Source organism: Rhineura floridana, chromosome 11, assembly GCF_030035675.1.
Source record: "Rhineura floridana isolate rRhiFlo1 chromosome 11, rRhiFlo1.hap2, whole genome shotgun sequence".
Classification (NCBI taxonomy): Eukaryota; Metazoa; Chordata; class Lepidosauria; order Squamata; family Rhineuridae; genus Rhineura; species Rhineura floridana.
The window spans coordinates 843,720-871,616 of record NC_084490.1 but is presented as its reverse complement, the minus strand read 5'-3'; the positions used below and the strand labels follow the sequence as shown (position 1 = coordinate 871,616).

Here is a 27,897-nt window from a genome sequence, read left to right as displayed (position 1 = left end):
CCCCCTACCTATTCACAGGCAACCTCCCAATTTTTTTTTCTGGGGAGAGAAAAAAAGCATCAGCCAGTACTTTATTTTCAATCATCTCCCTTTAATTCAATGGGCTTGCCCTAAAGGGCTGCGGTGGCCCCCACTTAATCGGCTTCAGACTTCCACATTTTGATTCCCCAGGCATGTGTAAGCCCTTTGTGAGGGAGAACAGACCCCAAAGTCTCAACCCCCTTCCCGTCTAACTTTTATTCCTTTACAATAAAACTGTACAGTTAAAAATAAAAGTAATTTACAGTAAAAATTCTTCAAGGCGCTCAGTAGAAGGCTATGCAGCAGCAGCAACTCTGGCAGATGGCAGGAGGACAGCCTTGACTCCATGGGGGACTCCCACACCCAGCAGACCCCCTCTGCTCCGATGCTCCCTTCCCCCCAACCCCCACTTAAAGCAGCCTAGTGTCACCGGTTAGTTCCTAAATTTAAAAAAATGGGGTTCAAAATCCTGCCCAGCAGGGCAAGGAGTGGAGCGTTGAGAATTAGGCAGGGGGAGAGGTTAAAAGGAAGGATTCACCCCACCCCACCCACCCAGACGCTGCCCCATGTTATAGGGCAATGCAGTGTGTTGCATCTTTTCTGGAAATCAAAGTTAGTGTGAAAAACATTCCAGGAAAAAGTTCAGCGGTGACTGCTGGAATGGCAAGGAGGTAGCCACAGGTCCGGGGGGAAGGTGGAGGGGCCAAGAGAAATAAGAAGGGCCCCACCCCCTCCTTGGCACACGACTGGCAGAAAAGTGCAAAACTGCCGGGGGGGGGGGGGGGCTCTACCCTGCAATGCTTTCAACAGCTTTTAAGAGCCATGAGTTGCAATCAAATGATTCCCCCCAGGAACAGTTGGGAGGGGGGACAGATAACACAAGATTTGTCCTACTTTTGGAAACGGTCCATGCCACCCCCCTGCAACCATTTTTAAGCTTCCCCCCTCCCAAAGTATACACCCCCGCATCGCCAGGACACCCACCTTAACCTACAAGTCCCTCATGCTAGCATTTGACAAACAAACACTATTTTACCCATGTACAACTCCCCTCCCCCCAGGTGGGCTCTACTCTCTCCCTGCCCCAAGGAAGGAAGGCGCTGCTGGGGGGGGGGGAGGCAGAAAGGATGCTGGCCCCCTCCCCCAGGACTAGCAGGAGCAGCCGGGCCAGAGGAATGCAGGCAGCATGGAGACTGCTGCCCATGTGGACATCTGCCTTGCATCAAGGACGCTCCTCCTTGCAAGGGGGTGGGGTGGTGGATTCTGCAGCCTCTGCCGTCTCCCTCGCCCCACACCCCAAGGGGGCCTTGGCACCACCAGCAGGACAGAGATCCAACTGCCCTTCATCTCTTTCCCCTCCTCAACCTGTGTCCCCCCCACACCCTAAACTCTACCCCACCTCCGCTCTCTGCCCTGAATAGTTAAAAAATACAGTGGAAGCTCGAAGTGGTCAAAGCAGAGGATCCTTCCCCTCCCCTCCCCCCTTTTCGGAGGGAGGGAGGAATGCATGTGCCAGTACTGACTGCCCCCCCCCAGCCAGTGCGCAGTACATGGCGGGGGCGAGGGAGGGTGGAGAGGAGGGGGCTAGACTATCAGGGGGCTCCGTGGAAGATCTAGGCCCTGACTGCCCCCTTCCTCCAACAGGCCTGGAGGGCTGGAAGGGGGGGAGTGCGCCATGCTGCCAAAGGAGGGGGGCCCCAGTGCCACCGTGGGCGAGGACCGCAGCAAGGGGGTGCGCTCAGAGTCACTCTCCTCCTCCTGCTCCTCCCCGCCTTCCTCTTCATCCCGGGGAGGGACAGAGTGGCCAGTGGTCCCTCCCTCCCCATCAGAGTCCGAATCCTCCGGCGAGTTCAGCACGCGCTGCTTGCAGACTGGGCACGTCTTCTTCGTCTGGGTCAGCCACGGGTCCACACACTTGCAGTGGTAAGCTAAGCAGAAGGACCGTGGCCAGAGAGAGAGAGAGAGAGAGGGGCCGCTCAAGCACTGCTCTGGCTCACAAACAGGCTTGATCCTTGCTGGATTTGCCGTCACAACTCCCCTGGACAGGGAGCTTACTATCAATCCCATTTCATAGCTGGGGAGAACTGAGGCTGGGGACGCTGACCCTCAGAGCAGATAGGAGACAGCTGCCCCCACCCAATGCCTGGATCTACCCAGGTGCGCCAGGACCCATGTACACCCTCCAAAATCTCACTGCTTGCCTCCATTCTCTGCCTGCCCACAGAAGGGCAGGGGGCAACAGGACCCCTTAGCAGGGCGAGCCTCAGCAATCCTTCCCCACCCACCCCGAGTGGACTTTGCTCAGCACATAAGCCCCTTGCAATTTTGCAAAGGATGCTGGGAAGCCAAGAGCTACTGTCTAGCGCCCTGGCAAGAGAGCCTTGGGGAAGGGTCCACGTTAGGGTCCCAGTGCTTCCGGGTTGCCCCCTTACCATGAGAGCAGGGGAGGATGCGCAGCCGCTCCCCATCTTCATACTCCTCCAGGCAGATGGCGCAAACGTCATACTCATCCCCTACAGACAGAAGACAGGGAGAGGTATCAGGTCTCCCCACCCAAAAACCCCTCCTCGCCAACCACCAGCTCCCAACTCTTTAAGGGGGAGTTCACACATACATGTGTCTTGGGTGGAAACTCATACATGTGAAACTTTGCACAGAAATCCCTTTGCCCCTTGACACGTGCCACCACCACCACACAAGCTGCTTTGCCCTGCAGACCGTTTACACATTCAGCTGCCTGGCCTTTTGCACTGCAAAGGCACAGAAAGCGGGAGGCAGTGACTTTCAGGGAGAATTTCCTCCCAGCCCTGGCACCCACTTTACGAACCTGTTTGGTGTGGGTAGGAACCCCCTGTTTAGTTGTAGATGTGCAAGATGCAACCTCCCCTCTCCTTTTGCACAGCAGGAATATCACAAAGTCTCCTACCTCACAGGGTTGTTGCGAGGACTACTCTCAGTGCAAAGCAGAGTCAAGTGTTAAGTAAGGCACAAGAGTGCATGTCTGTGTCCTCCCATAACTAAGTAAAGGTCCCCTCTGCAGAACACATTGAAAGCAGTATTATCCCACTTTCAACAGTCATGGCTCCCCCCCCCCAAAAAAAAGTTTGTTAAGGGTGCTGAGAATTGTTAGGAGACACCTATTCCCTTCACAGAGCTACAATTCCCAGCATTCCCTGGGAACAGGGACTGATGATCAGGGGACTGGAAACAAAGCCCTGTGAGGAGAGACTGAAAGAACTGGGCATGTTTAGCCTGGAGAAGAGAAGACTGAGGGGAGATAGGATAGCACTCTTCAAGCACATGAAAGGTTGTCACACAGAGGAGGGCCCGGATCTCTTCTCGATCGTCCCAGAGTGCAGGACACGGAATAATGGGCTCCAGCTGCAGGAAGCCAGATTTTGACTAGACATCAGGAAAAACTTCCTAACTGTTAGAGCCATACGACAATGGAACCAATGACCTAGAGAGGTAGTGGGCTCTCCGACACAGGAGGCCTTCAAGAGGCAGCTGGACAGCCATCTGTCGGGAATGCTTTGATTTGGATTCCTGTGTTGAGCAGTGGGTTGGACTGAATGGCCTTGAAGGCCCCTTCCAACGATTCTACGACTGTTAAAACCACTCTGGGAATTGTAGCTCTGGGAGGGGGACAGGAGTCTCCTAACAGCTCTCAGTGTGCTTAAGAAACTATACTTCTGAGGATTCTTGGGGGTGGAGAGCCACGGCTTGGTATGATCTACCTTTAAATGCCTAGTGCAGATGAGGCCGAACAATAACTGTGTGTTCTCTGCCCACCTGCCACCCCAACTAGCTGCAGCAGAGGAGAAGATGACAGTCTGTTTGGGGGATCACTCCTCAGAGGCCTCTGGCTAGCTAGCTGCAGTTGGACTGGGTTGGGCACCGACTGGGGCCTGATCCAGGCAAGAGCGTCCTGAATGTGCTAGGCACTGTACAAATGCTGCCCTGGACTCCTGCTGGGAGGAAGGGCGGAATATAAACCAAATAATCAATCAATCAATCAATCCTGAAGCAACAAACACCCAGCACAGTCTACATGAGAGGGCAAATGGTGCGAATGGCCAGGTGGGGGCAGAGATGGGGGGGCCCTACTCACCTCTAAAGTGGAGGGAGGATTCTATTTCTGCCTGTGAAGCAGCCCCACACCCCCCACAGAAGCAGCTGCCTCTGGCCCATGGAGGCAGCTGCTTCCTGGGGGTGGGGGGCTCCCCACTGCCGCTGCGCCTTCAGGGACCCTGAGGTGCCTGTGCGTCTGTGTGCAGTGGGTGCTGCTGTGCTTGGCCACCTCCTGCCTAGGGGCTGTGGGCCTCTCTCTTGCTCTGTCTCTCTCAGCAGCTCCAGCAAAAACAGGAAGTCGCAAGCTGGCCTCCCCTGCAGCAGCAGCAGGGAAGGGAAGTGGTCAGAGGGGCTGCTCAGCTGAACTCTGCAAAACAGTCTCCGCCGCTGCCGGCGTCTCTGTCCGGCCTTATAAGGCAAAGGGCGGCAGCAACAGGAGCAGGAGTGCTCAGGCCGGCTGCCTTCCTTCCCTGTCTGAGTCAGCCGTGTAGCAAAAGCGAGACGGGCCCAGAAAAGGGAAAGGAAAAAAGCAGAGCCACAAAAGGCGGAGGGACACCAGTGGGACCGCCCCCTGAACACCCTGCTGCAGCACTTGGGAGGGGGGCAGGCCTCTCCCGGCCCCACACGCACCCCACCCCATCTCCCGCACTCAAATGTGAAAAGAGGCACTGCTGGGGGGGAGTGACAGAGCAGCCGCCAGGGAAGCCACACAGTGGGTGTCATAGGATCAGGCCCCTTCTGTGCAGCAGGGCAGACAGGGGGTCAGATTTGCAACTGTGCAAGCATCTAGCCCATCATGAGCACAGGAAATATAAACACTGGAAGGAAGAGAGCAAGGAAGAAGAAAAGACAAAGCCCCCAAATTCAGAAGCAAGGGGGGGCAGCCAGCGAGGCTCCAAGGCCCCTGCAGGGTCTGTTAGGGGGGCAGGGGAAGCTCCAGATGGAGCCCCCACCCTGCTGCTCTTCCTCCTCCCCCACCCCCACAACATGGCAGGTCCCCTGGAGGATTTGGGGCAATGGATGCGGGGTGGGGGTGGATGGCCAGTCAGCTCAGCCCTACAAGTTGCCTTCCGCATGTGGGGGAGGGGACTCTGGTTTAGGGGCAGAAGGGAGGGGGTGCCAATCAGGGAGACCCTCTCACTCTACACCCTTGCTCTGGTTAGAAGGATGTGGGGGGGAGGGGAAGAGACCCTGCCACAGTGCTGGAGGACAAGGAGGAGGAGATGGAGACCCGGACACCTGGGTTCCTCTCCTGACCAAGCTCCCTCTCGTGCAGCCATTTGTTTTGGGCTCTTTGCATGTGGCAGAGTCACCAGAAGCTGCTTCCCCCGCCCCCATTGTGGTGTGGGCTGAAGCAGAACACAGAGCTGGCACATCCTCACCCCCCACTCCAAAGGGGCCTCTGAGTGCGACCTCCCTGTAGGACCAGAGCCTGCGGTGGCAATGCTGCAGGTAAGGGGGCTGAGCAAAAACACCCCCCAGGGAAGACAGTAGGCAGTACCTTCTGCACAAGGACCTTCCTCCAGCCTGCAAAACTCGTAGGCCTACCTGGGCCTCTCCCCCCACCCAAGGAGGAGGCATGCCCTTCCCTCTCACAGGTCCAGCTGGCCACCCCCGCCCCTGGTGGGTTCAAGTCCCCCTAAAATCTGCTGCTTTCCTACATGTCACCCTTGGGGTGTTTTAATGCGCGAGGATCCCATATTAATCATTGTTTTATCTTCTGTTGGGAGCTACCTTGGAAAAATTGGTTGCCTGAAAGGCAAGATATTCATTACACCAACTCTCCCCCGCAAATGAGACTCTACAGGGGATCCGGAGGTGGCGGAGATGTAAACAAAGCTACTTGCAAGTAGCAGAGGTGGGGGGCACAAGGCAGAGAAGATTCCCCGTCATGAAAGAGTCCCTGAGGGCCCACCTGGCCAAGCATTCCGTGCAGGTCTCAGGGGGAAGGGATCTCTGTGGCAACATGTCCAGTGAAAAAGGGCTTCCAGGGAGCAATGAATGGGAAAGGGACCTCCCCCTCTGGTGCAGAGTTGCTGCTGTAACATCAGAGTGCCAGCCTTTGCCAACCAGGTGCCCGCCTAGCACGCTGGCTGGGGCTGGCTGGATTTGCAGTCCAAAACAGCTGGAGGGCACCAGTTGGGGAAGGCAGTCTGGAGCCACAGTCTCCCGCCCATGTACACACTGGGCAAGGAGGTGGTGACTCAGCAGAGGAGCTTTGCATGCATCGGATCCCAGGATCTACCCGCCCCACCCCAGCATTTTCCGGCTGGAGAAAGGGCCTTGGGGGGGAGCCCCTTTTTGACGACTACGAGCCCAAAGAGACTCTGGACAAGGGAGGGACTGACAATCTTGATCCACGGAGAAGGCAGTTTGGCAGGTTGCCCACATGGCAAAAGCCTCCTCCTCTCAAGTCATAAAGGGGGAGGAAAAGAAGAGTCAGCCCCCCATGCACTTCCCCCTCCCTCTCTTCCAATCCAGGAGGAATGGATGGAAAAAAACCAGGGGGGGTGCAGCGTCAAGGCAAGACCGCCTGCCCCTCCCCCTCCCTGCCTGCCCCTGAAAAGGGAAGGGAACAAATGAGGTTTGGCGGGAAGGAGAGCGGGGGGGGGGGGGGGACACACACAGAGGGTGCAAGGGTGCCCCCTGCTGGGCAAATTGGGCACTGCAGGGACTCCAAGGAGGGCCCCCTGAATCACTCACTGCTCCAGGAGACTGGATTGTCCAGAACAGCCGTGCCGTGGGATTGCTGGCCCCTCTGCCACACAGATGGGTCCCATAGAAAAAGAGGCCTTTCCAGCACTCCCCCCACACCCACAGCGCTCCTGCTTTGCTGGGCATCATCTCCTCCGTTGCCCTGCCCCCCAGCCCCTTCCTGCTCCACTTGGACTCCCCTCATCCATCAGCCTGGATCAGCTTCCTCCCCCTTCCAGGCAGCCCCTTCTCCTCCCTTAAGCCCATCCCAGAGACCCTTTTCCTTCAAGCAAATCCTGCCCCCCACCCGCAGCTTCAACCAAGCCCCCAATATCATCTCCCTTTCTTGAGCATTACAGTCTATAGAGTCCCATGCACTGACATGGAGGTTTGCACAGAACAGGTCCGAGAGGTCCCTGCCTGGGGGGGGGGGGGCTTCCAATCTAAATGAGGCACCACAGAGGAAGAGAGGTGGGAGGAAAGGGGGCAGGGATAAACAGAGGAAGGGGCACAGTAAGGTCAATGGTACAAGCTTTATCACAGCAGGGTACTGGGGTCTATGAAGGGGATGTGGACCAATTACCTAGAGAGGTAGTGGGCTCTCCGACACTGGAGGCATCCAAGAGGCAGCTGGACAGCCATCTGTTGGGAACGCTTTGATTTGGATTCCTGCATTGAGCAAGGGGTTGGACTGGATGGCCTTATAGGCCCCTTCCAACTCTACTATTCTATGATTCTATGTCCCAAAGCCTTCCTCAAAGAGATGATCCTTGAGGCCGGATTCAACAGGCGGGCAGGTCGGGGTGTAAGAGCAGAGCTATACTGGGAGGGGGGGTGAAGCCAAGGCTGCCGGGGGGGAGGCGGTGGAAGGCAAGAAGCTTGTGTGGGTTCCCTGCATGGGTTTAAGGGGAGGGGCCCCCACGCAGCCAGAGCAAGAAGAGACGGATGAGTAATTTTGGCAGCAGAACATTAGATGGCCACGAGGCAGCGAAGGGTAGGCCACAACTGAAGGAGTGGAAGAGAGGACCACAGCGTGGACAAGCAGAATGCAGAATCCCACCATGCTGGCAGGGGCGGCGGGAGTCTTGCTTTTGCATGTTAGGACCTGTACTCAAATATTTTTTCTCTTTTTCCTACACAGGGATCCTTTGCCCAAAATGGGTGGTTTGGGGGAAGAGGGGGAAGAAGATTGTTGACATCGGCCTTCCCCATGCTCTGATGCCTTCCAGATGTTTGGGATTGCAACTACCATCAGCCCGCAGCCAGCACTGCCCAGTGTGTAGTCCAAAACATCTGGAAGGCACCAGAGCATGGGAACGGCTGGTTTCTATGATGCTTCTATGACAGGGCTATCAATGGCTACTAGCCGTGATGGCTGTGCTGTGCCACCCTAGTCAGAGGCAGCATGCTTCTGAAAACCAGTTGCCGGAAGCCTCAGGAGGGGAGAGTGTTCTTGCACTCGGGTCCTGCTTGCGGGTTTCCCCCAGGCACCTGGTTGGCCACTGTGAGAACAGGATGCTGGACTAGATGGGCCACTGGCCTGATCCAGCAGGCTCTTCTGATGTTCCTTGCACAGATTCTGCAGATGGCCCGCTCCAGGAGCTGGGGCAAGAAAGAGCACAAGCCTCCCTCTAGTTCTTTGTTGTGCCTTCATGAAGTGGCCAGGGTTGCACAGGAGACCCAGTTACCTTTTTTGTACTTGTGGACAGGAATCTTCTTAAGCTGGTCCTTTGAAAGTCGATTCCTCCTCATCCTCTTCCGGTGCTGAACACACCGCACAATCTGTTTGGCACAGAAAGAGAAATAAGCTTTACCAGGCCCTTCAGGAGGGATCGTCAGACCCAGGGAATATTGCCCCTTTCCCCATCTTAGGTGTAAGTCTATTTTTTTCCCCAAACGCATGCATGTAAAAACGGGGGGGAAATTGTAACAGGGGCAAACTTGTGCTTGCAAATACATGAGAAGCACCACCCCCATTCTCATCAGGAGCTGGGATTGGGTCGGGCTCTGTGTTTGAACGCACAGCCGGTGGCAACAACATGTGTTTCTTGCTATGTATGGTGTGAAACAGGCCCCAGTACACAACTGTCCCCCAGTACGCGCCTCCCTCTCTGGATCCAGAAGGCTAGAAAATCCCAGCTTTCTTTCCTCCCACCCCCAATATTTCAAGGAGTCAAACGTGTCCCATCCAGTCACCCACCCTCCCATTCCAGCCGTGTCCTGACCAGAAAGCTGCCCTCGTTCCAACACGGGCCGGTGTCACTCACCAGAATGGTACACATCACAGCAAGAACGATGCCCACCACACCTGTGAAAGGGATGAGGTAATAGCCCAGGGGGAAGATGTACTCTGGAATCAAGATAACTTGACCCCTGAGGGAGAGGGAGAGAAGAAAAAAGGGTCAGATTCAACCAGGACATAAAAAACCAAACAAGTTCCTGCCCTTTCCTCAGGGCGTAACTCCCCGACCTTCCCTCTTGGTCTTCTAGCGTACAGCCTCCCAGTCTGGTCTCCCCCGCTTATAAGAAGGGCCAATCCCATCACACCCATTTCCCCCACTGGAAACATTTCAGTGAAAAAGCCCCCACTGAGGAAGGCACACCGGAAAGATCCACAACAGGGAGTCTGTTTCGAAAAAGGAGAGGTGCTGAGCTCACACCTGCCTAGGACTAAGCTCACCTCCCACCCCCAAGGTAGGAAACTTCCCTATCATTGCAGGGCTCAGGATGTTCAGGATCGAGGGCTCTGTCCCAAGGAGCTGGCAGGAATCTAGCACCTAATTTGTGCCTCTTACCCCAAAACCCCATGAGGGCTTTGGGACAAGCCAGCTTTAGAAAGCAGGAGTTTCCCCTTCGCAAAGGTGGCGTCAGGAGCCAATATTCAGCCAATTCTCCCATATGCATTGCCTGAACAGGATGTCAGGAAACTTTGCCCCAAACATCTTTCCTAAGGAAGGGTGTGTGTGTGAATCTCCACCCATTCTCTGAAAGCCCAGTATTGGCAGATCATATTCATTTTTTAAAACAAAAGATATAGAAGTAATTTATTCCAGTTGGCTTTTAATGCATGGCCTGCTGCTTCTAAACTTTTTAAAAAATGCCATCTGCTGGAGAGAGTATTTTTCGTTGCTATCTGTTAGTATTTTAATTCCTGCGGTTTTCTAGATCTGTTGTTTCCAACTTAGTTTCCATCCCAATGCATTTTCTTATTCTGCTACAAGCCATTTTGTTTTCATAGAAAAGTGGAACATTAAAGTATTAAATGGGTGGCGTTTGAAGAAGTCTTCGGAGCTCCATGTCTTATTCAGCACTGGAACTCTAGGGCTGAGTGTACTGACAAAACAGGTCCCCCCTTCCCCTCAGCTGCTGCACCTTGGTTCCTACCCTCTCTCGTAAGTGAAGGCGCTGCGCAGATACGTGGCGGCCGTTTCACCAATAAACACAGAAGGGATAGTGATGAGTTTGCGGCGCTCCTCTGGAAGTGGCGGTAGTGGTGGTGGCAGCAGCGGCAGAGAGAGAAAGAGGGAGGGAGGTGGTCAGCTGAGAGCAGCCAGAGGGGCACGAGGTAGAGCTGGAGAAGTGTGCTAGCTCCCCAGAGTGACCAGGACAGAACATGCACTCACCACTGTCCCAAACCATGTTGAGCAGCTTGTCTGAACCCACATTGTGCACGATGACAGCCAGGAATCCTGCCTGCTGAGCATGGTACACCTGTGGGCGAGAAAACATGGGAGAGGGGGATGAGAGGCGCCCGCCAAGCCTCCCAGACACAAAACCTTTGTGTATGCTCAGGAGTACCATTACTGAGCCAGCCCAAACGTCCTGAGGACTTGGACTACAACTCCTAGCAATGCCAGGTGCCAGGGTGGTGTGCCACAGGGTGGAAGGATCCCAGGGAGGTGGGCTGGGAAAGGAGCCTCTCCCTCTGCCCACAAGCCTGGAGAGAAGCTGCCAGTCAGAGCAGGACAACAGAGGCCAAGTGGGCAACCCTCTATCCTGATATGAAGCAGCCTCATAAGCACGAACGGGGTGAGCAGGGAAAAGGAATCCCAGCTAATGAACGAATGGGGTGTTCTGGGGCCAACGCCAAATTCCGAGTCCCAACTGGGGGTCGATGAGATTTACACTCAATACAAAAAAACTCCCTCCCCGCAATTTGTCCTTGTCGAAAGGGACTGGGCCTTGCCCCAGGTCACCTTGAGGTCAAAGCTGCAGTCGTATCTCCGGACGAGGGCGATGAAGACACTCCTGTTGGACAGCTCCGGAGGGGCCTCGATAGCCTGGCAGGCGTTTGCTGGCCTGGCTTCCACCAGAAAGCCCTGTGGGCAAAAAAGGAGGGGGCTCAGCCTGGTGCCTCCTGCCTCTCACTCAACGGACGCAAGATCTGCCCCAGAGGGTCAGGAAAGGGGCCGCCACTGCAGGCACAGGGAAGGCGGCGGAAAAGGCGCCAGGAAGGAGGGGCAGGCATGAGCACTCCCCCAAGTCTCTCTGCCCATTTTTCAGACACTCACCCCAAGTCCCTTATGTGGCAGGGGGTCCCCAAACATGGCTGGCAGGTCAGAAAACTCCATGCTGGAATTTTGGTCCGACATCTGGTGGGGGCAGGGAACAGAAAGAGAAGAACAGTTGGAACAGGATGCCTTGAGTGTGCGCTACTGGCCACTCTGAGGGTGCAGGAGCCCACAATCCTGCTCTGGCACATGTGACAAGTCAAGCCCCAGCATCCCACTCAGGGGAGATGAGCAGGGGATTGTGCCCCCACATCGCTCAGAAGCCCAGGGACAAAGGAGGGCTGGGCCCTGCAGCCAAGACCTTGTGGTGCGGCCACCAAGGCCCACCAAACTCCAGGGAGCCCTTCTGGAAGGCCAAGTGGAAGGCATGGCTTATTTGTTTAAGCCAGCTAAACTGCTCAGATAAGCTCCGGGAGCAGCAGGGACCTCTGGCGTGTGATGCATTTGGCCCTCTGCCCAACCTTTGCTTACCGCCCACCTGCAAAGGAATCCTGCCCAAAGCAGTCCAAAGAAAATGGCTGCTCAGGCGCAGCTTTTGGGAGGGAAAGGAAGTCCCACCCTGCCCTGCCTCTTTCTAGGCCTAAATCCAACCGGACAACTCTTCTGCAAGAAGAAACCAAGCCTGAAAGGGCTGTGAGTCACGGGTGGCCCCACAAAGTTTTGCACAGGGAGTTCCTTGGTCTGAGGAGCCCTTGTGTGGGGAGAGCTAGCATGGGGCGCCCCAGAGCACAGCCTGGGCTTCTGGCTCTCCACTCTGCCACAGACGGATGACATGCCCCAGAGGAGCGCACACGAGGAGCAACGGCGGAACCAGCCACAAGGCTGCCCATCTTCTGGAGGCTTTTGCCTGTGCGCTTCTCTGCGCGCAAGGGAGGAGGTTTTGGGGAAGGACCATAGAGCGGCTGCTTTGCATGCAGAAGGTCCCAGGTTCAGTCCCAAGCAGCATCTCCAGGTAGGGCTAGAAAAAACCCCACCCCCGCCTGAGAACCCGGGAGAGTCATTGCTGTCAGTCAGCTGGATGGACCCCACGGTCTGATTCGGTAAAAGGCAGTTTCGGATGGTCACCACAAAGAGATCCCCACCTGAGCAGGGATGGAGAGGGTGTCAGCTGGAAAAGGCGGCTGAGTTTTCAACAAGGAGGGCTGTGTGGGGAGCCCACCCCCACCTCCCAGGGCACCATTCACTGTCTGTCCTGACCCCGATGCCCCCATTGCGACTGCAAGTGTTCTGCTCATGACCAAGGCCTTACAGGGGTGCATGGCTGGGGCGGGGCGGTGGGAAATGCTACACTTACAGCGTGGATGTAGCCCTTTGCAGCCGGCAGTTCCAACAGCAGGCAAACTGGTAAGACAAGTGCCGCGACCGGCAGTGGGCGCTGAGGTTGCATCATGGCACGGCCGGTGGCGTCTGGCAGGCAAGCAGCAACTACGGCAAAGACACAAGAGCCCCACGGGGGAGTCACAGAGAAAATCCCCAGGACGTGGATGAGCCCCAGAGCACGCAAAGATGGCACCTGACCATGTACAGAGTGTCTCTCCACCGTCAGGCAGAGCATGTGGTTGCCTGGCTGGACTGGGCCTCAACATCAATATGTGTAGAAAGGCCCCCTCCCCTTCCCCAAGTTAAAGGGAAGACACCCACATGTGTAGACATACTGGCCAGGCCTCTTGGCCAGCCACCATCCCAGCCTTTAAGACACTGGAGGCGTCCAAGAGCTGGACCAGCCACCTGTCAGGTGTCCTGCACTGAGCAGGGGGCTGGACTTGATGGCCTTACAGGCCCCCTCCAATTCTCTGATTCTGTAATTCTAAGAACGTTACAAGAGCCCTACAGCAGCGGCTAAATCAGGCCAAAGGAGGCCCACCGAGACCAGCATATCCTGTCCTCACAGTGGCCGAGACACCCCAGAGGGAAGCCCACAAGCAGGACTGGAGCGCAAGAGCAGCGCTCTCCCCTCTAGCAGTTTCCGGCAACTGGCGTTCATGGCGTACTGCCTCTGGCAGTGGAGGTTGGCCTACTCCCCTCACCCCATTGATACCGTCACCCCCACGACAGCTGCTGCTGGAAAGGAGTCTCCCCCCAATATCAAGGAAGCTGTTTGAAACTGCTCAAGATTGCAGGCTTAATATATAAGCCAGAGCTCAGCCCCAGGATCTGTTTTCGGTGCCAGTTCTGCAATGTGTGCAGGGCTCTGACCATGTGCAGAATATTTCCCTACTCCACCCATCCCCCCACTGGGAAACTGCATTCACCCACCACAGACCTTCCCAGGCAGAGTTTGCACATTCCAAAGCAGCCAGGACCCCCAAACGTCAGGGAAGGGCCACAGATCAAGGGGTAGAACAAATCTGCAAGTAGGGCCGGGAGCATGAAACCCCAGAGAGCCGCTGCCAGTCAGTGTAGACAGTACTAAGCTACATAGACTTCCATGGTCCAGCTATGTATAAGGCAGCTTCTGGTCTGTATTTGGGTAGTAACCTGGTCACACGCACACAGAGACAACTTGCATAAAGAGCGATAAAGAAAGAAAATGGGAATGGACGGCCTTCAAGTCGATCCCGACCTATGTTGACCCTACAAATAGGGTGTTCATGGTAGTCGGTGTTCAGAGGTGGTTCACCATTGCCTCCCTCTGAGGCTGAGAGGCAGTGATGGCCCAAGGTCACCCAGGGAGCTTCATGGCTGTGTGGGGATTTGAACCCTGGGCTCCCAGGTCGTAGTCCGGCACTCTAACCACTAGGCCACACTGGCTCTCAGTAAAGAAAGAAGAGGGTTTTAAAGACAACCCTTCAATGGTCCCTCGCAGGGCAGGCTGACATGCAAGTCTGGTTTCGAGATGGCCCATTTGGAGCTTGGGGGTGGCTGGGTAGTCAGTCATGCCCTCAGATTATTTAGCACAGAGCACGAGGGTGTGAGGTGAGGGCTTGCACGGCCTCCAATTCTCTGGAACAGAGGAAGCTGCATGATCCCATGTCAGACTATCTATCCACCCAGCTCCGTAGTGTCTACTCGGACCAGTAGCAGCGCCTCTTCAATGTCTCAGGTAGGGAGAGGGAGCACGATGCCTTTCTAAACCCTATTTTTACCAGGAAGTGCCAGAACATTTGCCGGGGACAACAGCTGCTCTGAGAGTGAGCTCCCAAACATGGTCAAACAGCCTCGCTTGAGGCAGTGTGGCTGGAGCTGATGGCAGACATGGCCCTACGTGGCTGGAGGACCCCAGGTCGAGGCTAGGCTGGTACAGGCCGGGAGGCACAGGACTCAGAGCCCTCCTTCTTGGGGGCTCTGTCAGCAAGGGGTCTGAGTAAGAGGGGGTTTTCTGCCACAGCTGAATGTCAACACGGGAACACCCCCCCATGCCTCCCTCTGCACCCCGAGGCAAAACAGAGCACAAGGCAACCTTGTGGCGGCCTGGGCGGGCCAGCTCGGTGGCTGGAGCTCCTCTGCAAAGGGCTCAAATCAGCCGGGAGGAAGGCATGGGAGCTCACCCTGATGCTGGATGTTGTCCCTTTGTGGCAAGGGGAAGCATTCTGCACATGTCCAGAGGCACTATTATCACCTTACTTCACATATCACAATGATACGAGAGCTTGGCTGGGCAAGCAGGTTCCCGGGAGCTTTTAGGGGAGGGTCTGGTGGGTTACAGCAGAGGGCGGAAGGGCTGTAGCTCCGGGATGGAGCATCTGCTTTCCTCTTTGGTGCCTGCTGAAGACCTTCCCCTTTCAACAAGCCTTTTAAGGAGATGCCTGATCCCACTCTGCGTTGGTATTAGAGATGTTTTGGTTTTGTGATGTTTTTAATGCTTCACCCTCTGTTTGCTGCCCCGGGCTCCCCTTGGGGGGAAGGAAGGGCTATAAACACAATGAATATAATAAATCAATAAAAAATAAATCCTGGCATCTTCAGGTAGGGCTGGGAAACGTTCCTGTCTGAAACCCCAGAGAGCCGCTGCCAGTTAGTGATGGCAATCCTGAGCTAGATGGAGCAACAGCCTGCCTCAGTACAGAGCCTCTTCCTGCGTTGCTATGACGCCCATGGCGTTGGAGCAGACGAGGAGGCGGGTGCTGAGTCATAGAATCATAGAATAGTAGAGTTGGAAGGGGCCTATGAGGCCATCAAGTCCAACCCCCTACTCAATGCAGGAATCCAAATCAAAGCATTCCCGACAGATGGCTGTCCAGCTGCCTCTTGAATGCCTCCAGTGTCAGAGAGCCCACTACCTCTCTCGGTAATTGGTTCCATTGCTGTATGACTCTAACAGTTAAGAAGTTTTTCCTGATGTCCAGTGGAAATCTGGCTTCCTGCAACTGGAGCCCATTATTCCGTGTCCTGTACTTTGGGACGATCGAGAAGAGATCCGGGCCCTCCTCTGTGTGACAACCTTTCATGTGCTTGAAGAGTGCTATCCTATCTCCCCTCAGTCTTCTCTTCTCCAGGCTAAACATGCCCAGTTCTTTCAGTCTCTCCTCATAGGGCTTTGTTTCCAGTCCCCTGATCATCCTCGTTGCCCTCCTCCGAACCTGTTCCAGTTTGTCTGCATCCTTCTTAAAGTGCGGAGACCAGAACTGGACTCAAGATGAGGCCTAACCAGTGCTGAATAGAGGGGAACTAATACTTCACTGAGGCAGGTTCGTGTGCAGGCCCAGGACCTGGAGCACGTTGGTTCCTCAACTCCCAGCCTCAGTCCTTCCATCTGTAAAATGGGAGTGACAATGCCCCACACATTGTTGTGCTGTTGTGGCAGTGAATCACATAAAGCCCCTTGTCAATCAAGAGGCCTCCAGCCATGACAAGCAGTGGCGACGTGATCGGAGCAGGCTAAGGATCCCAGGAAGTTTGGAGTGGGAGGGAGAGAGGAGCACACTCAGGCCCGGGATGGGGTGGGGGTCTCTCATGGGGACCCTTCTGCAGCCCTGCTCATCCCACTGCAGGCATGTCCTCGGCACCTCTCATGGTACAGATACCCAGTAACTGTCTCAATCTCTGCCACCCCACAAACACACATGCAGGGTGCCGCTCTCTCCCACTCCTCTCCCAGCTTTGCAACAAGAAGAAAGAGAACTGGCAGTAAGAAGAAACTACCTGGAGCTCTTTTCTCGCCCTGAGCGCCTCCACAGCCCACGAGATGCTGGGCACAGAGGGATCATGCCAGTCCCAGCACAGCCAGCTCTGGTAGCAGTCTCCAAGAAGCCTCCGACCAGCCAGAACAACAATCCTTCCTCTTAGGAACACTCTGCAGCCTTCCTGCAGAGACCCTTTCGGGTGGGAGACAAGCACCACACAAGGCTGCTTCAAAGCCAGCCTCCAGGCAACCAGCGAAAGGTCTGCCCACTTCAGCAAGTCAACAAAAGGCAAAGGAGAGAAAAGCCTCCTTCACACCCTGCAGCTCTGCCTGCGGGAGGACGAGGTCTGCCCAGGAAGAGGTGGGCCTGGCTCACCGCAGCCAGCCAGCTCAGCTCTCCTTTCACAAAAATAATGGCCTGCCTCGCAAGGGACCAAGAGGCAGCAACACGGTGGAGGCGGGTTCAGAGCAGGAGGCGCTTAGAGGCCACACTCAAGCACTTTTCAGCTGAACTGAGGCTTTGCCACCCTGATTTCATTTTACCTGAAAAATAATCCAGGCAAGGAGGTTTGGTCCCCAGACCTTTTGGACTATTGCTCCCCATCTGCCTCAGCCAACAGTCAGGAATGATGGGAGCTGGTGCTCGACAACATCCAGAGTTTGGGGAAGGGTGCACTAGAGACCCCCCACCCCTGGCCACCCACCAATGGGCTGTGCTCAGATGTCCTGAGCCCAAATTCCCATTTAGGCTGGGTACATGGCATACAGTAGGGCCCCGCTTTCTGGCGTTCCACTTTCCGGTGTTCCGCTGATGCAGTGGCTTTTAATTAGGGGAAATTCCCCATTTTAAAGCCGATTTTGCGCTTTTGTGGCATTTTGCGGCATTTTTGCATCATTTTCGAGCGACGTGACCCATTATAGTCAATGGGTTCCGCTTTACAGCGATTTCCGCTTTACGGCGGGGGCCTGGTCCCTAACCCGCCATATAAGCGGGGCCCTACTGTACATTCAAAGCCCACTTCCCTTCAGTGTGGCGCAGTGGTTAAGGTGCTGGACTACGACCTGGGAGACCAGGGTTCGAATCCCCACGCAGCCATGAAGCTCACTGGGTGACCTTGGGCCACTCTCAGCCTCAGATGAAGGCCATGGTGAACAACCTCTGAACACCGATTACCATGAACACCCTATTCAGAGAGTCGCCATAAGTCGGGAGCGACTTGAAGGCAGTCCATCATCATCCCTCCAAAGAACCCTGGGAACCAAAGGTTTTATCAAGGGTTGCACTCGGATCCTGCTGCTTGCGGGCTTCCCTTTGGGGCCTCTGCTGGCCACTGTGAGAACAGGATAAGCTGGGCTACATGGGCCTCCTTTGGCCTGATGCAGCAACCTGTTCTTATATTCTTAGGGAGGCAGGGGATTGTAGCTCTATGAGGATCAAACAACAGTTCCCAGGATTCTGTGGGGGGAATGGGTTTTAAATGCATGGTCTTACGCAGCCTTAGTTGAAAGGGGCAGCAAGGCCCAGCCACCAAAGGGACCCCTGCGGAGAAGCCACGCCAGGCCACAACCACAGAGGTGTTGATGCGCTGCAAAAGAGGTGAGCAGATTGCTACCGGCAGCTCAAGCAAGCAAGTCAAGCCACAAACTGTAAATGCGGGCGGGGAGGAGATCAAAACCAGGGTCTCTGGCCAGTCAGCCCTTCCCAACTCCAAAACGTGGCCAGATGCACCCACCCTTTTCAAGCTCCCCACCTGCATCCTTCGGCAGTGAATTTTGGTCTTGCCCAAGGTGTCTGACCTGCCTTCTGAGCCAAGCAGGGTCCCCTCACTGGCACAGGACAGGACAGGCGGGTGGCTGCACCACCACAAGGCCCCTGACTGCCCCCCCCACTCCCACTAGATAAGGCCAGAGCAAAGTCCTTGGCAGGCTTCATTCAGGGAGGGATTTTCCTGCACTGTCTGCAGCAGATCTGTCACAGGCAAAACAGCCAGGATAAGAGAGCAGAGCGAGTCCGAGGAACGGGCCAGGCAAAGTGCTCTCCATATCACTGGAAGCAGGAAGACCCCCACACAGAGAAGGAAAACCCCTTCCTCGAGCTCTGCGTTACTGGGGGAGCCACCAACCCCACTACTCCTGGAATGTCAGCCGTGGTATTATAATAATAATAATAATAATATTTTATTTGTTGGTCGCCTCTCTGTCCAGGTTAGTGGACACTCTAGGCGACTTACAATAACAAAAAGCTATACATAATATACATATACAAAAACAACCACAGTCCTAAACAATTTAAAACCAATGTCCAATTAAAACATCATAAAAAAAAGCAGCACACACAAAAAACAAACAAACACCCAGGCCACCCCAGCCAGCCGGCTTATGTATCCCTCCAAAGAGGGACAGGGGGTAGCAATCAGTCCCAGCTGGCTGGGTACCTGGGGCCTGGTCCTGCAGGATGCAGGTCTGCCAGGCAGAAGTCCCACAGGGGAGGGTGGTGGAGGTGGTGATCCCGCAGCAGCAGCAGCAGACTCTCCTTCCCTGGGTGGCGATGTTCCCTTCCTGCAGGCCCTGGGTCTCCCAGGCCACCCCAGCCAGCCGGCTTATGTATCCCTCCAAAGAGGGACAGGGGGTAGCAATCAGTCCCAGCTGGCTGGGTACCTGGGGCCTGGTCCTGCAGGATGCAGGTCTGCCAGGCAGAAGTCCCACAGGGAAGGGTGGTGGAGGTGGTGATCCCACAGCAGCAGCAGCAGCCTCTCCTTCCCTGGGTGGCGATGTTCCCTTCCTGCAGGCCCTGGGTCTCCCAGGCCACCCCAGCCAGCCGGCTTATGTATCCCTCCAAAGAGGGACAGGTGGTAGCAATCAGTCCCAGCTGGCTGGGTACCTGGGGCCTGGTCCTACAGGATGCAGGTCTGCCAGGCAGAAGTCCCACAGGGAAGGGTGGTGGAGGTGGTGATCCCACAGCAGCAGCAGCAGACTCTCCTTCCCTGGGTGGCGATGTTCCCTTCCTGCAGGCCCTGGGTCTCCCAGGCCACCCCAGCCAGCCGGCTTATGTATCCCTCCAAAGAGGGACAGGTGGTAGCAATCAGTCCCAGCTGGCTGGGTACCTGGGGCCTGGTCCTGCAGGATGCAGGTCTGCCAGGCAGAAGTCCCACAGGGAAGGGTGGTGGAGGTGGTGATCCCACAGCAGCAGCAGCAGCAGACTCTCCTTCCCTGGGCGGCGATGTTCTCTTCCTGCAGGCCCTGGGTCTCCCAGGCCACCCCAGCCAGCCGGCTTATGTATCCCTCCAAAGAGGGACAGGTGGTAGCAATCAGTCCCAGCTGGCTGGGTACCTGGGGCCTGGTCCTGCAGGATGCAGGTCTGCCAGGCAGAAGTCCCACAGGGAAGGGTGGTGGAGGTGGTGATCCCACAGCAGCAGCAGCAGCCTCTCCTTCCCTGGGTGGCGATGTTCCCTTCCTGCAGGCCCTGGGTCTCCCAGGCCACCCCAGCCAGCCGGCTTATGTATCCCTCCAAAGAGGGACAGGGGGTAGCAATCAGTCCCAGCTGGCTGGGTACCTGGGGCCTGGTCCTGCAGGATGCAGGTCTGCCAGGCAGAAGTCCCACAGGGGAGGGTGGTGGAGGTGGTGATCCCGCAGCAGCAGCAGCAGACTCTCCTTCCCTGGGTGGCGATGTTCCCTTCCTGCAGGCCCTGGGTCTCCCAGGCCACCCCAGCCAGCCGGCTTATGTATCCCTCCAGAGAGGGACAGGTGGTAGCAATCAGTCCCAGCTGGTTGGGTACCTGGGGCCTGGTCCTGCAGGATGCAGGTCTGCCAGGCAGAAGTCCCACAGGGAAGGGTGGTGGAGGTGGTGATCCCACAGCAGCAGCAGCAGCCTCTCCTTCCCTGGGTGGCGATGTTCCCTTCCTGCAGGCCCTGGGTCTCCCAGGCCACCCCAGCCAGCCGGCTTATGTATCCCTCCAAAGAGGGACAGGTGGTAGCAATCAGTCCCAGCTGGCTGGGTACCTGGGGCCTGGTCCTGCAGGATGCAGGTCTGCCAGGCAGAAGTCCCACAGGGAAGGGTGGTGGAGGTGGTGATCCCACAGCAGCAGCAGCAGCCTCTCCTTCCCTGGGTGGCGATGTTCCCTTCCTGCAGGCCCTGGGTCTCCCAGGCCACCCCAGCCAGCCGGCTTATGTATCCCTCCAAAGAGGGACAGGTGGTAGCAATCAGTCCCAGCTGGCTGGGTACCTGGGGCCTGGTCCTGCAGGATGCAGGTCTGCCAGGCAGAAGTCCCACAGGGGAGGGTGGTGGAGGTGGTGATCCCGCAGCAGCAGCAGCAGCAGACTCTCCTTCCCTGGGCAGCAATGTTCTCTTCCTGCAGGCCCTGGGTCTCCCAGGCCACCCCAGCCAGCCAGCTTATGTATCCCTCCAAAGAGGGACAGGTGGTAGCAATCAGTCCCAGCTGGCTGGGTACCTGGGGCCTGGTCCTGCAGGATGCAGGTCTGCCAGGCAGAAGTCCCACAGGGAAGGGTGGTGGAGGTGGTGATCCCACAGCAGCAGCAGCAGCCTCTCCTTCCCTGGGTGGCGATGTTCCCTTCCTGCAGGCCCTGGGTCTCCCAGGCCACCCCAGCCAGCCGGCTTATGTATCCCTCCAAAGAGGGACAGGGGGTAGCAATCAGTCCCAGCTGGCTGGGTACCTGGGGCCTGGTCCTGCAGGATGCAGGTCTGCCAGGCAGAAGTCCCACAGGGGAGGGTGGTGGAGGTGGTGATCCCGCAGCAGCAGCAGCAGACTCTCCTTCCCTGGGTGGCGATGTTCCCTTCCTGCAGGCCCTGGGTCTCCCAGGCCACCCCAGCCAGCCGGCTTATGTATCCCTCCAGAGAGGGACAGGTGGTAGCAATCAGTCCCAGCTGGTTGGGTACCTGGGGCCTGGTCCTGCAGGATGCAGGTCTGCCAGGCAGAAGTCCCACAGGGAAGGGTGGTGGAGGTGGTGATCCCACAGCAGCAGCAGCAGCCTCTCCTTCCCTGGGTGGCGATGTTCCCTTCCTGCAGGCCCTGGGTCTCCCAGGCCACCCCAGCCAGCCGGCTTATGTATCCCTCCAAAGAGGGACAGGTGGTAGCAATCAGTCCCAGCTGGCTGGGTACCTGGGGCCTGGTCCTGCAGGATGCAGGTCTGCCAGGCAGAAGTCCCACAGGGAAGGGTGGTGGAGGTGGTGATCCCACAGCAGCAGCAGCAGCCTCTCCTTCCCTGGGTGGCGATGTTCCCTTCCTGCAGGCCCTGGGTCTCCCAGGCCACCCCAGCCAGCCGGCTTATGTATCCCTCCAAAGAGGGACAGGTGGTAGCAATCAGTCCCAGCTGGCTGGGTACCTGGGGCCTGGTCCTGCAGGATGCAGGTCTGCCAGGCAGAAGTCCCACAGGGGAGGGTGGTGGAGGTGGTGATCCCGCAGCAGCAGCAGCAGCAGACTCTCCTTCCCTGGGCAGCAATGTTCTCTTCCTGCAGGCCCTGGGTCTCCCAGGCCACCCCAGCCAGCCAGCTTATGTATCCCTCCAAAGAGGGACAGGTGGTAGCAATCAGTCCCAGCTGGTTGGGTACCTGGGGCCTGGTCCTGCAGGATGCAGGTCTGCCAGGCAGAAGTCCCACAGGGAAGGGTGGTGGAGGTGGTGATCCCACAGCAGCAGCAGCAGCAGCCTCTCCTTCCCTGGGCGACGATGTTCTCTTCCTGCAGGCCCTGGGTCTCCCAGGCCACCCCAGTCAGGTATCTGCCAGGTTTCCCCTAAGCTGGTGCCCTCTGGATGTTTGGGATTACAACTCCCATCAGCCCCACTCAGCTGCAGCCTGGTCTGGTCTACAGCTACACAAAATTTATATTCATCTATTTATGCTCACCCCAACAAATATGGACTGGAATCCCCACTTCACTTACAAGGTTGGATTTAAAGAGGTTAACTTCTGCCTACATCAAACAATCATCAACATGCTGCCTTCATTTATGTTCCGTGACAGCATGTTAACTTTTTCATTGCAGCAAAATTCTCAGTGAGTCCAACCGAGCGAGCCCACTTCCCTGCATGCAACTTCTGAAGGGTTTTGGGACATGGAAGCACTAAATATATGAAATAAGCTGTTGCTGCCTGACAGAAAACTCAGGCCACAAGAAGCCTTCCTAGAAAGCACATCTTTGTAGATCCCATAAATGTGAACATCTCAGTTCCTCAAGCAGTGCCAAACCTCAGCAACTCCTCTCCATCAGCTCCCATCTCTGTGCCTTCCCTGTAGCTTACACAGTTTACCACTTTGCATGCTGCACATAGCCGTACATGGCGCATGGAATGATAAATAAAGCGGCCAGAAGATGCACAGAACAGGTGAACGACCCCCAGGTCTCCTGCTCCCTCACACAACTCCTTTTCTTTCTTGTTGTTGTTATGTGCCTTCAAGTCAATTACGACTTATGGCGACCCTATGAATCAGTGGACAGATTCATTCACAGACGAACAGTATGATGAAGAACAAGGAATTTTAGAATGTGAGGTGAAAGCTGCTCTTAAAATACTTGGAAGAAACAAATCACCAGGAATAGATGGCATACCAATAGAGTTGCTACAAGCTACTGAGAATGAATCTGTCCACATTGTGACAAAAATTTTGTCAAGAAAAAAGATGGAAAACTAAACAATGGCCCACAGACTGGAAGCGTTCCATATACATCCCAATTCCAAAGAAAGGGGATCCCAGAGAATGCAGTAATTATCGAACTATTGCCTTAATATCCCATGCAAGTAAAGTAATGCTCAAGATTCTACAACAAAGGCTCTTACCATATATAGAGCGAGAAATGCCAGACATCCAAGCTGGATTTAGAAAGGGAAGAGGCACCAGAGATCACATCGCAAACATACGTTGGATAATGGAACGGATCAAGGAATTTCAGAAGAAAATCACCCTGTGCTTTATAGATTACAGCAAAGCCTTTGACTGTGTAGATCATGAAAAACTATGGAATGCTATAAAAGAAATGGGGGTGCCACAGCATCTGATTGTCCTGATGCGCAGCCTATACTCTGCACAAGAGGCTACTGTAAGGACAGAATATGGAGAAACCAATTGGTTCCCCATCGGAAAGGGTGTGAGGCGGGTGTATTTTATCACCCTATTTATTTAATCTGTACGCAGAACATATCATACAGAAAGCGGGATTGGACCAAGATGAAGGAAGTGTGAAAATTGGAGGGAGAAATATCAATAATTTAAGATATGCAGACGATACCATACTACTAGCAGAAACCAGTAATGATTTGAAATGAATGCTGATGAAAGTTAAAGAGGAAAGCACAAAAGCAGGACTACAGCCGAACATCAAGAAGACTAAAGTAATGACAACAGAAGATTTATGTAACTTTACAGTTGACAATGAGGACATTGAACTTGTCGAGGATTATCAATACCTCAGCACAGTCATTAACCAAAATGGAGACAATAGTCAAGAAATCAGAAGACGACTGGGGAGGACCAGGGAGGGCAGCTGTGAGAGAACTAGAAAAGGTCCTGAAATGCAAAGATGTATCATTGAACACTAAAGTCAGGATCATTCAGACCATGGTATTTCCGATCTCTATGGATGGATGTGAAAGTTGGACAGTGAAAAAAGCGGGTAAGAGAAAAATGAACTCCCTTGAAATGTGGTGCTGGAGGAGAGCTATGTGCATACCATGGACTGTGAAAAAGACCAATAATTGGGTGTCAGAACAAATTAAACCAGAACTATCACTAGACGCTGAGGTTATCATACTTTGGACACATAATGAGAAGACCTGATTCACTAGAAAAGACAATAATGCTTGGAAAAACAGAAGGGAGTAGAAAAAGAGGAAGGCCAAAGAAGAGATGGATTGATTCCATCAAGGAAGCCACAGACCTGAACATACAAGATCTGAACAGGGTGGTTCACGGCAGATGCTCTTGGAGGTCGCTGATTCACGGGGTCGCCGTAAGTCGCAGTCGACTTGGAGGCACATCACAACAACAACAACAACAATGAATCAGTGGCCGCCCTGCAGTAGCAGCTGGATCAGGCCAGAGGGGGCCCATCTAGTCCAGCAGATCCTGTTCCCACAGTCGCCAGCTGGATGCCCCGAAGGGAAAAGGCCCACAAGCAGGACCTGAGCGCAACAGCTGCAGCACCCTCTCCCACTGTGATTCCGCAAAACTGGTATTGAGAGGTATCCCATCTCTAACAATGGAGGCAGAGCACTGTCGTCGTGGCTAATAGCCACTGACAGCTTTATCCTTCATGAATATGTCTAATCCTCTTAAGTTGGTGGCCATCACTGCCTCCAGTGGGGGTTACTGCTGAGCTGTCCTCCAGAACACCTTCATGATGACAACTCTCTCCCCCCCATACCCTTCCTCAAAAGCCAGCTGTTCCAGAAGACCTTTGGCACAATCCATTCGCTCCCATGCCCCGTGACTGCAACTATGCCAGGCAGAGCAATCCAAAATACAGTAGGGCCCCACTCATACGGCAGGTTACATTCCAGGCCCACATCAAAAAGCGAAAACCACCGGAATGTGGGGCCCTACTGTATTCCAGCCACCGTGCTCCAGCTGACAGTGATCAACTGTAGCGTGCAAGCTCCCCATGCTACAGCTGATTGCCCCGCTGCCACTGCCATATTACTGGAACACCGGAAAGTGAGGCGCCGAAAAGCAGGGCCCTACTGTACAGAAATCCGCTGGATGGCATGATCGCTGGAGATCCACCATGCAAAAAACAAAAAATGCAGCATCCAAACCGTGCTGAGTAGCACTTCAGAGGGGCTGTGGCCAGGGAAAAGTTCACAAGCCCAGAGGAAGCTGTGTACTGCCTTCAAGTCAATTCCGACTTATGGCGACCCTCTGAATAGGGTTTTCATGAGGCTGAGAGGCAATGACTGGCCCAAGGTCACCCAGTGAGCTTCATGGCTATATGGGGATTTGAACCCTGGTCTCCCAGGTCATAGTCCAACACCTTAACCACTACACCACACTGGCTCTCTAGAGGAAGCTACAGAGTCATGCCCAGGGCATCCATGGAAACTCTTCTGCCACCAGCAAATCTGAACACACAATCAAACCGACACACACACACACCCATCAGAAACACACGCAACTCACACCCCTCCCTCTGTGACTCTGTAAACAAATGCACATGGCCCCAGTGGCACTCCAAATGTACGATGACTGCAGGCCCCCCACGCCCCAGACACCGAGCACACCTTTTTGGGTGGCATGAGAGGATTGTCAGTGGATGCAAACTGCACCCAACAGGCTGTCTGCGGGCAAGCAGAAAGGTTGCTGCCAGTGGGGGCCTATATGGGCTCCCCTCCACTGTGGTGATGGGGGAACGGTTCTGCCATATCCTAACCCCCCCCCTTCCTGGCAGATGTGGAGCCTGCATCATGCAGTAAGTCTGTGGGCAGAGGCACACTCACTGTTCTGCCAGTGCAGCTCTCATGTCTGAAAACAGAGGCACATGATGCTGGTCAAAGCCTGCCTCTTTTTACTGTAAAACCTGGTGGGAGCAGCTGGAGTGCATTAAAAAAAAAAAAAGCTTCAGACACATTTTTCAACTGATCAGCAGATCAACCTGCTGCCCCTCCAGGTGTAGCCAAGGGAAATGCTTTGCTGTAAGAGACTGGTGTGCTCACGGCCTTCATAACCAAAACAAATGCATATCATTTCCTTGCTTATCTGCCTCCTTCCTCCTCTTGAATTGCAGAGGTTATGCTCCTCCTTTGGAGGACCATATGCAGGCCGATGGCCGGTGAGGCCTCAGGCTTGCCCAACTCACAACACCAAGCTGAAGCAGCAGCCCACACCTTCCAAATAAAAGCGAAGACACAAAACGCCTTGGCCTGACTGAACTGTCAGAAGTTGGTGTATAAGGAAAATTGTTCAGATGTTGTTATCACAGCCAGAAAGCAGAGATAGAGGGTTTGCACTGAATGATATTAGGCTGCTGCTGGAGAGGGAACCACAGCCAAGCACAGCCAAGCACCACAGAAGGGAAGGTCAGGGACTTGTTAGGACAGCATCACTGAAAGGTGAGTCACCTGAGGGGGTGGGGGCATTTCCTGGGCTCACCTTTCAGAAGTAGTGGCAAGGAGGAAGAGAAAGAGTGTGTGCATGTGGGGGGGTGTCTGACATTTTTTATTTGCGTATTAGAGGCACCCCCTCCTGCATGTATCATCCCTGGGGTCACGGCAAGCAGCCCTTGTTGTTGTTTGTTCTCCAGAAAGGATCCCCGAAGTGGGGAAATGGCTGCTTGGCCTTTGGCTGTGACCCAACCACAGTGGGGAGATCAGCAGGCTGCAACCTCGCCCCCTCTGCCGACCCCTGACATAGTGTCCAACTGGGGGAGGAACGGACACGCCATGAAGCCCAGTTGCCCCAGGTCAGAACAAGGAGAGGGGGGAGTCAGGGCTGAGCTATATTGCCTATGCCTCCCTTCCGCCCCCAGCTCCTCCAAAGCCTGCCCACCTGAAACCAGCACTCCCCGCCCCCCGGTGATGCACAACCCACAAGCCTCCCCCCACGAGGTCAAGGTGACCCAAACCCCCCCCCAGCTTCGGTCCAAGGCCCTCCTTGGTCCTGCCCGGCGCACCCACCGGGCGGGCAACGTGGAAGCAGGGCCCCTCCCTCCCATCCCCACCCGCACCCTCTCCGGCACCCACCCCGCCCACCCGCCGGGAAAGAGCCCCAGAAGCCTGTCCCCTGAACCAAAGTAGGCCCCGCAAGGGGGGTGCCCCGCACCCTGACTGCGGGCCGGAGGCTGCAGCGAGCCCCCAGAGGCCCCTCCCGCGAAGGACCCAGGCGTCCCAGCGAGCTGCCGCCCCTTTCCCCACCCGACCTTCTCCCAGGGGACCCAGGCGTCCTGGAGAGGAGGAGGAGACGGCGGCTCCTCCATACACACTCCGCCCCCCCCCGGAATCACTTACCTTCCCAGGCGGCGGGGGGGAGGGGGCGTCTCTCCCCTCCTCTCTTCCTGGGAAAGGGGAGGCGCCGAGCGTGCCTCAAGTCTGGCTCATGGAGCGCGCGGGGGGGAGGGAGAAGGGGCCTGGGGGGCCCAAATCCTGCGGGCGTTTCTGGGGAAGGAAGGAGGGCGGCCGGGCGGGAGACACACACCTGGGGGCCTCCCCGCGGCTGCCGACTGTTTACAAGCCCCTGCGCTGCAACATGGCTGGGAGATCTCGCGAGAGGCAGGCAGGGCTCCTCCTCCCCGGACTCCTGGGTTCTCAGGGAGGGGAGCTCCCCCAGCACTCCCTTTTGCAAAACAGGAAAGGGACAGAGACCCCCCCTCAAAAGCCCTCCTCTTCTTCCAAGCAGTGAAACGATGGTGACGACGACAATGACGACGAGAAAGGAGCAATCAGGCGCTCGGCCCTACCCCGCTCCCCGCGCTTGGCTTTGCAAAACCAAAGCAGGCCCTCCCCAGGCGCAGGAGGGCTGCGCGAGGATGAGGGCTCTGTCGGCCTTTGCTTCGCCCTGCCAGAGGCCCAAGGGCCGCCGAAGGCCGGGCACAGAAC

At 55.7% G+C, this 27,897-nt stretch overlaps 1 protein-coding gene across 5 annotated transcripts; it reads right to left on the bottom strand.

Annotated features, from left to right (window-relative positions):
- Positions 1–70: 70 nt before the first annotated feature.
- Positions 71–27,631, bottom strand: RNF167 (ring finger protein 167). Of its 5 annotated transcripts, none has more exons than XM_061588501.1 (10): positions 27,310–27,631; positions 12,592–12,722; positions 11,298–11,378; positions 10,983–11,105; positions 10,410–10,497; positions 10,171–10,261; positions 9,054–9,159; positions 8,475–8,568; positions 2,454–2,534; positions 71–1,949 (listed from the first exon to the last, which is right to left on the bottom strand). In XM_061588501.1, the coding sequence occupies exons 2-10, from the start codon at positions 12,685–12,687 to the stop codon at positions 1,606–1,608; spliced, it is 1,104 nt and encodes a 367-aa protein (XP_061444485.1). In that variant the 5' UTR covers positions 12,688–12,722; positions 27,310–27,631; the 3' UTR covers positions 71–1,605. The 5 variants fall into 5 exon arrangements, with proteins under 5 accessions (XP_061444485.1, XP_061444487.1, XP_061444490.1 ...); XM_061588503.1 differs by having other exon boundaries at positions 27,497–27,631; XM_061588506.1 differs by lacking the exon at positions 27,310–27,631 and adding an exon at positions 19,241–19,385.
- Positions 27,632–27,897: the final 266 nt, after the last annotated feature.

Bases quoted from the DNA above. Each gene is read 5' to 3' on its own strand.
- RNF167 (XM_061588501.1), bottom strand. From the start codon at position 12,687: ATGATGCAACCTCAGCGCCCACTGCCGGTCGCGGCACTTGTCTTACCA. The intron at 11,106-11,297 runs GTGAGTGTCTGA...TTTTGCCCACAG, and splicing joins TGCCACATAAGGGACTTGGG to GGCTTTCTGGTGGAAGCCAG. The intron at 9,160-10,170 runs GTAGGAACCAAG...CCTCTCCCTCAG, and splicing joins GCCTTCACTTACGAGAGAGG to GGGTCAAGTTATCTTGATTC.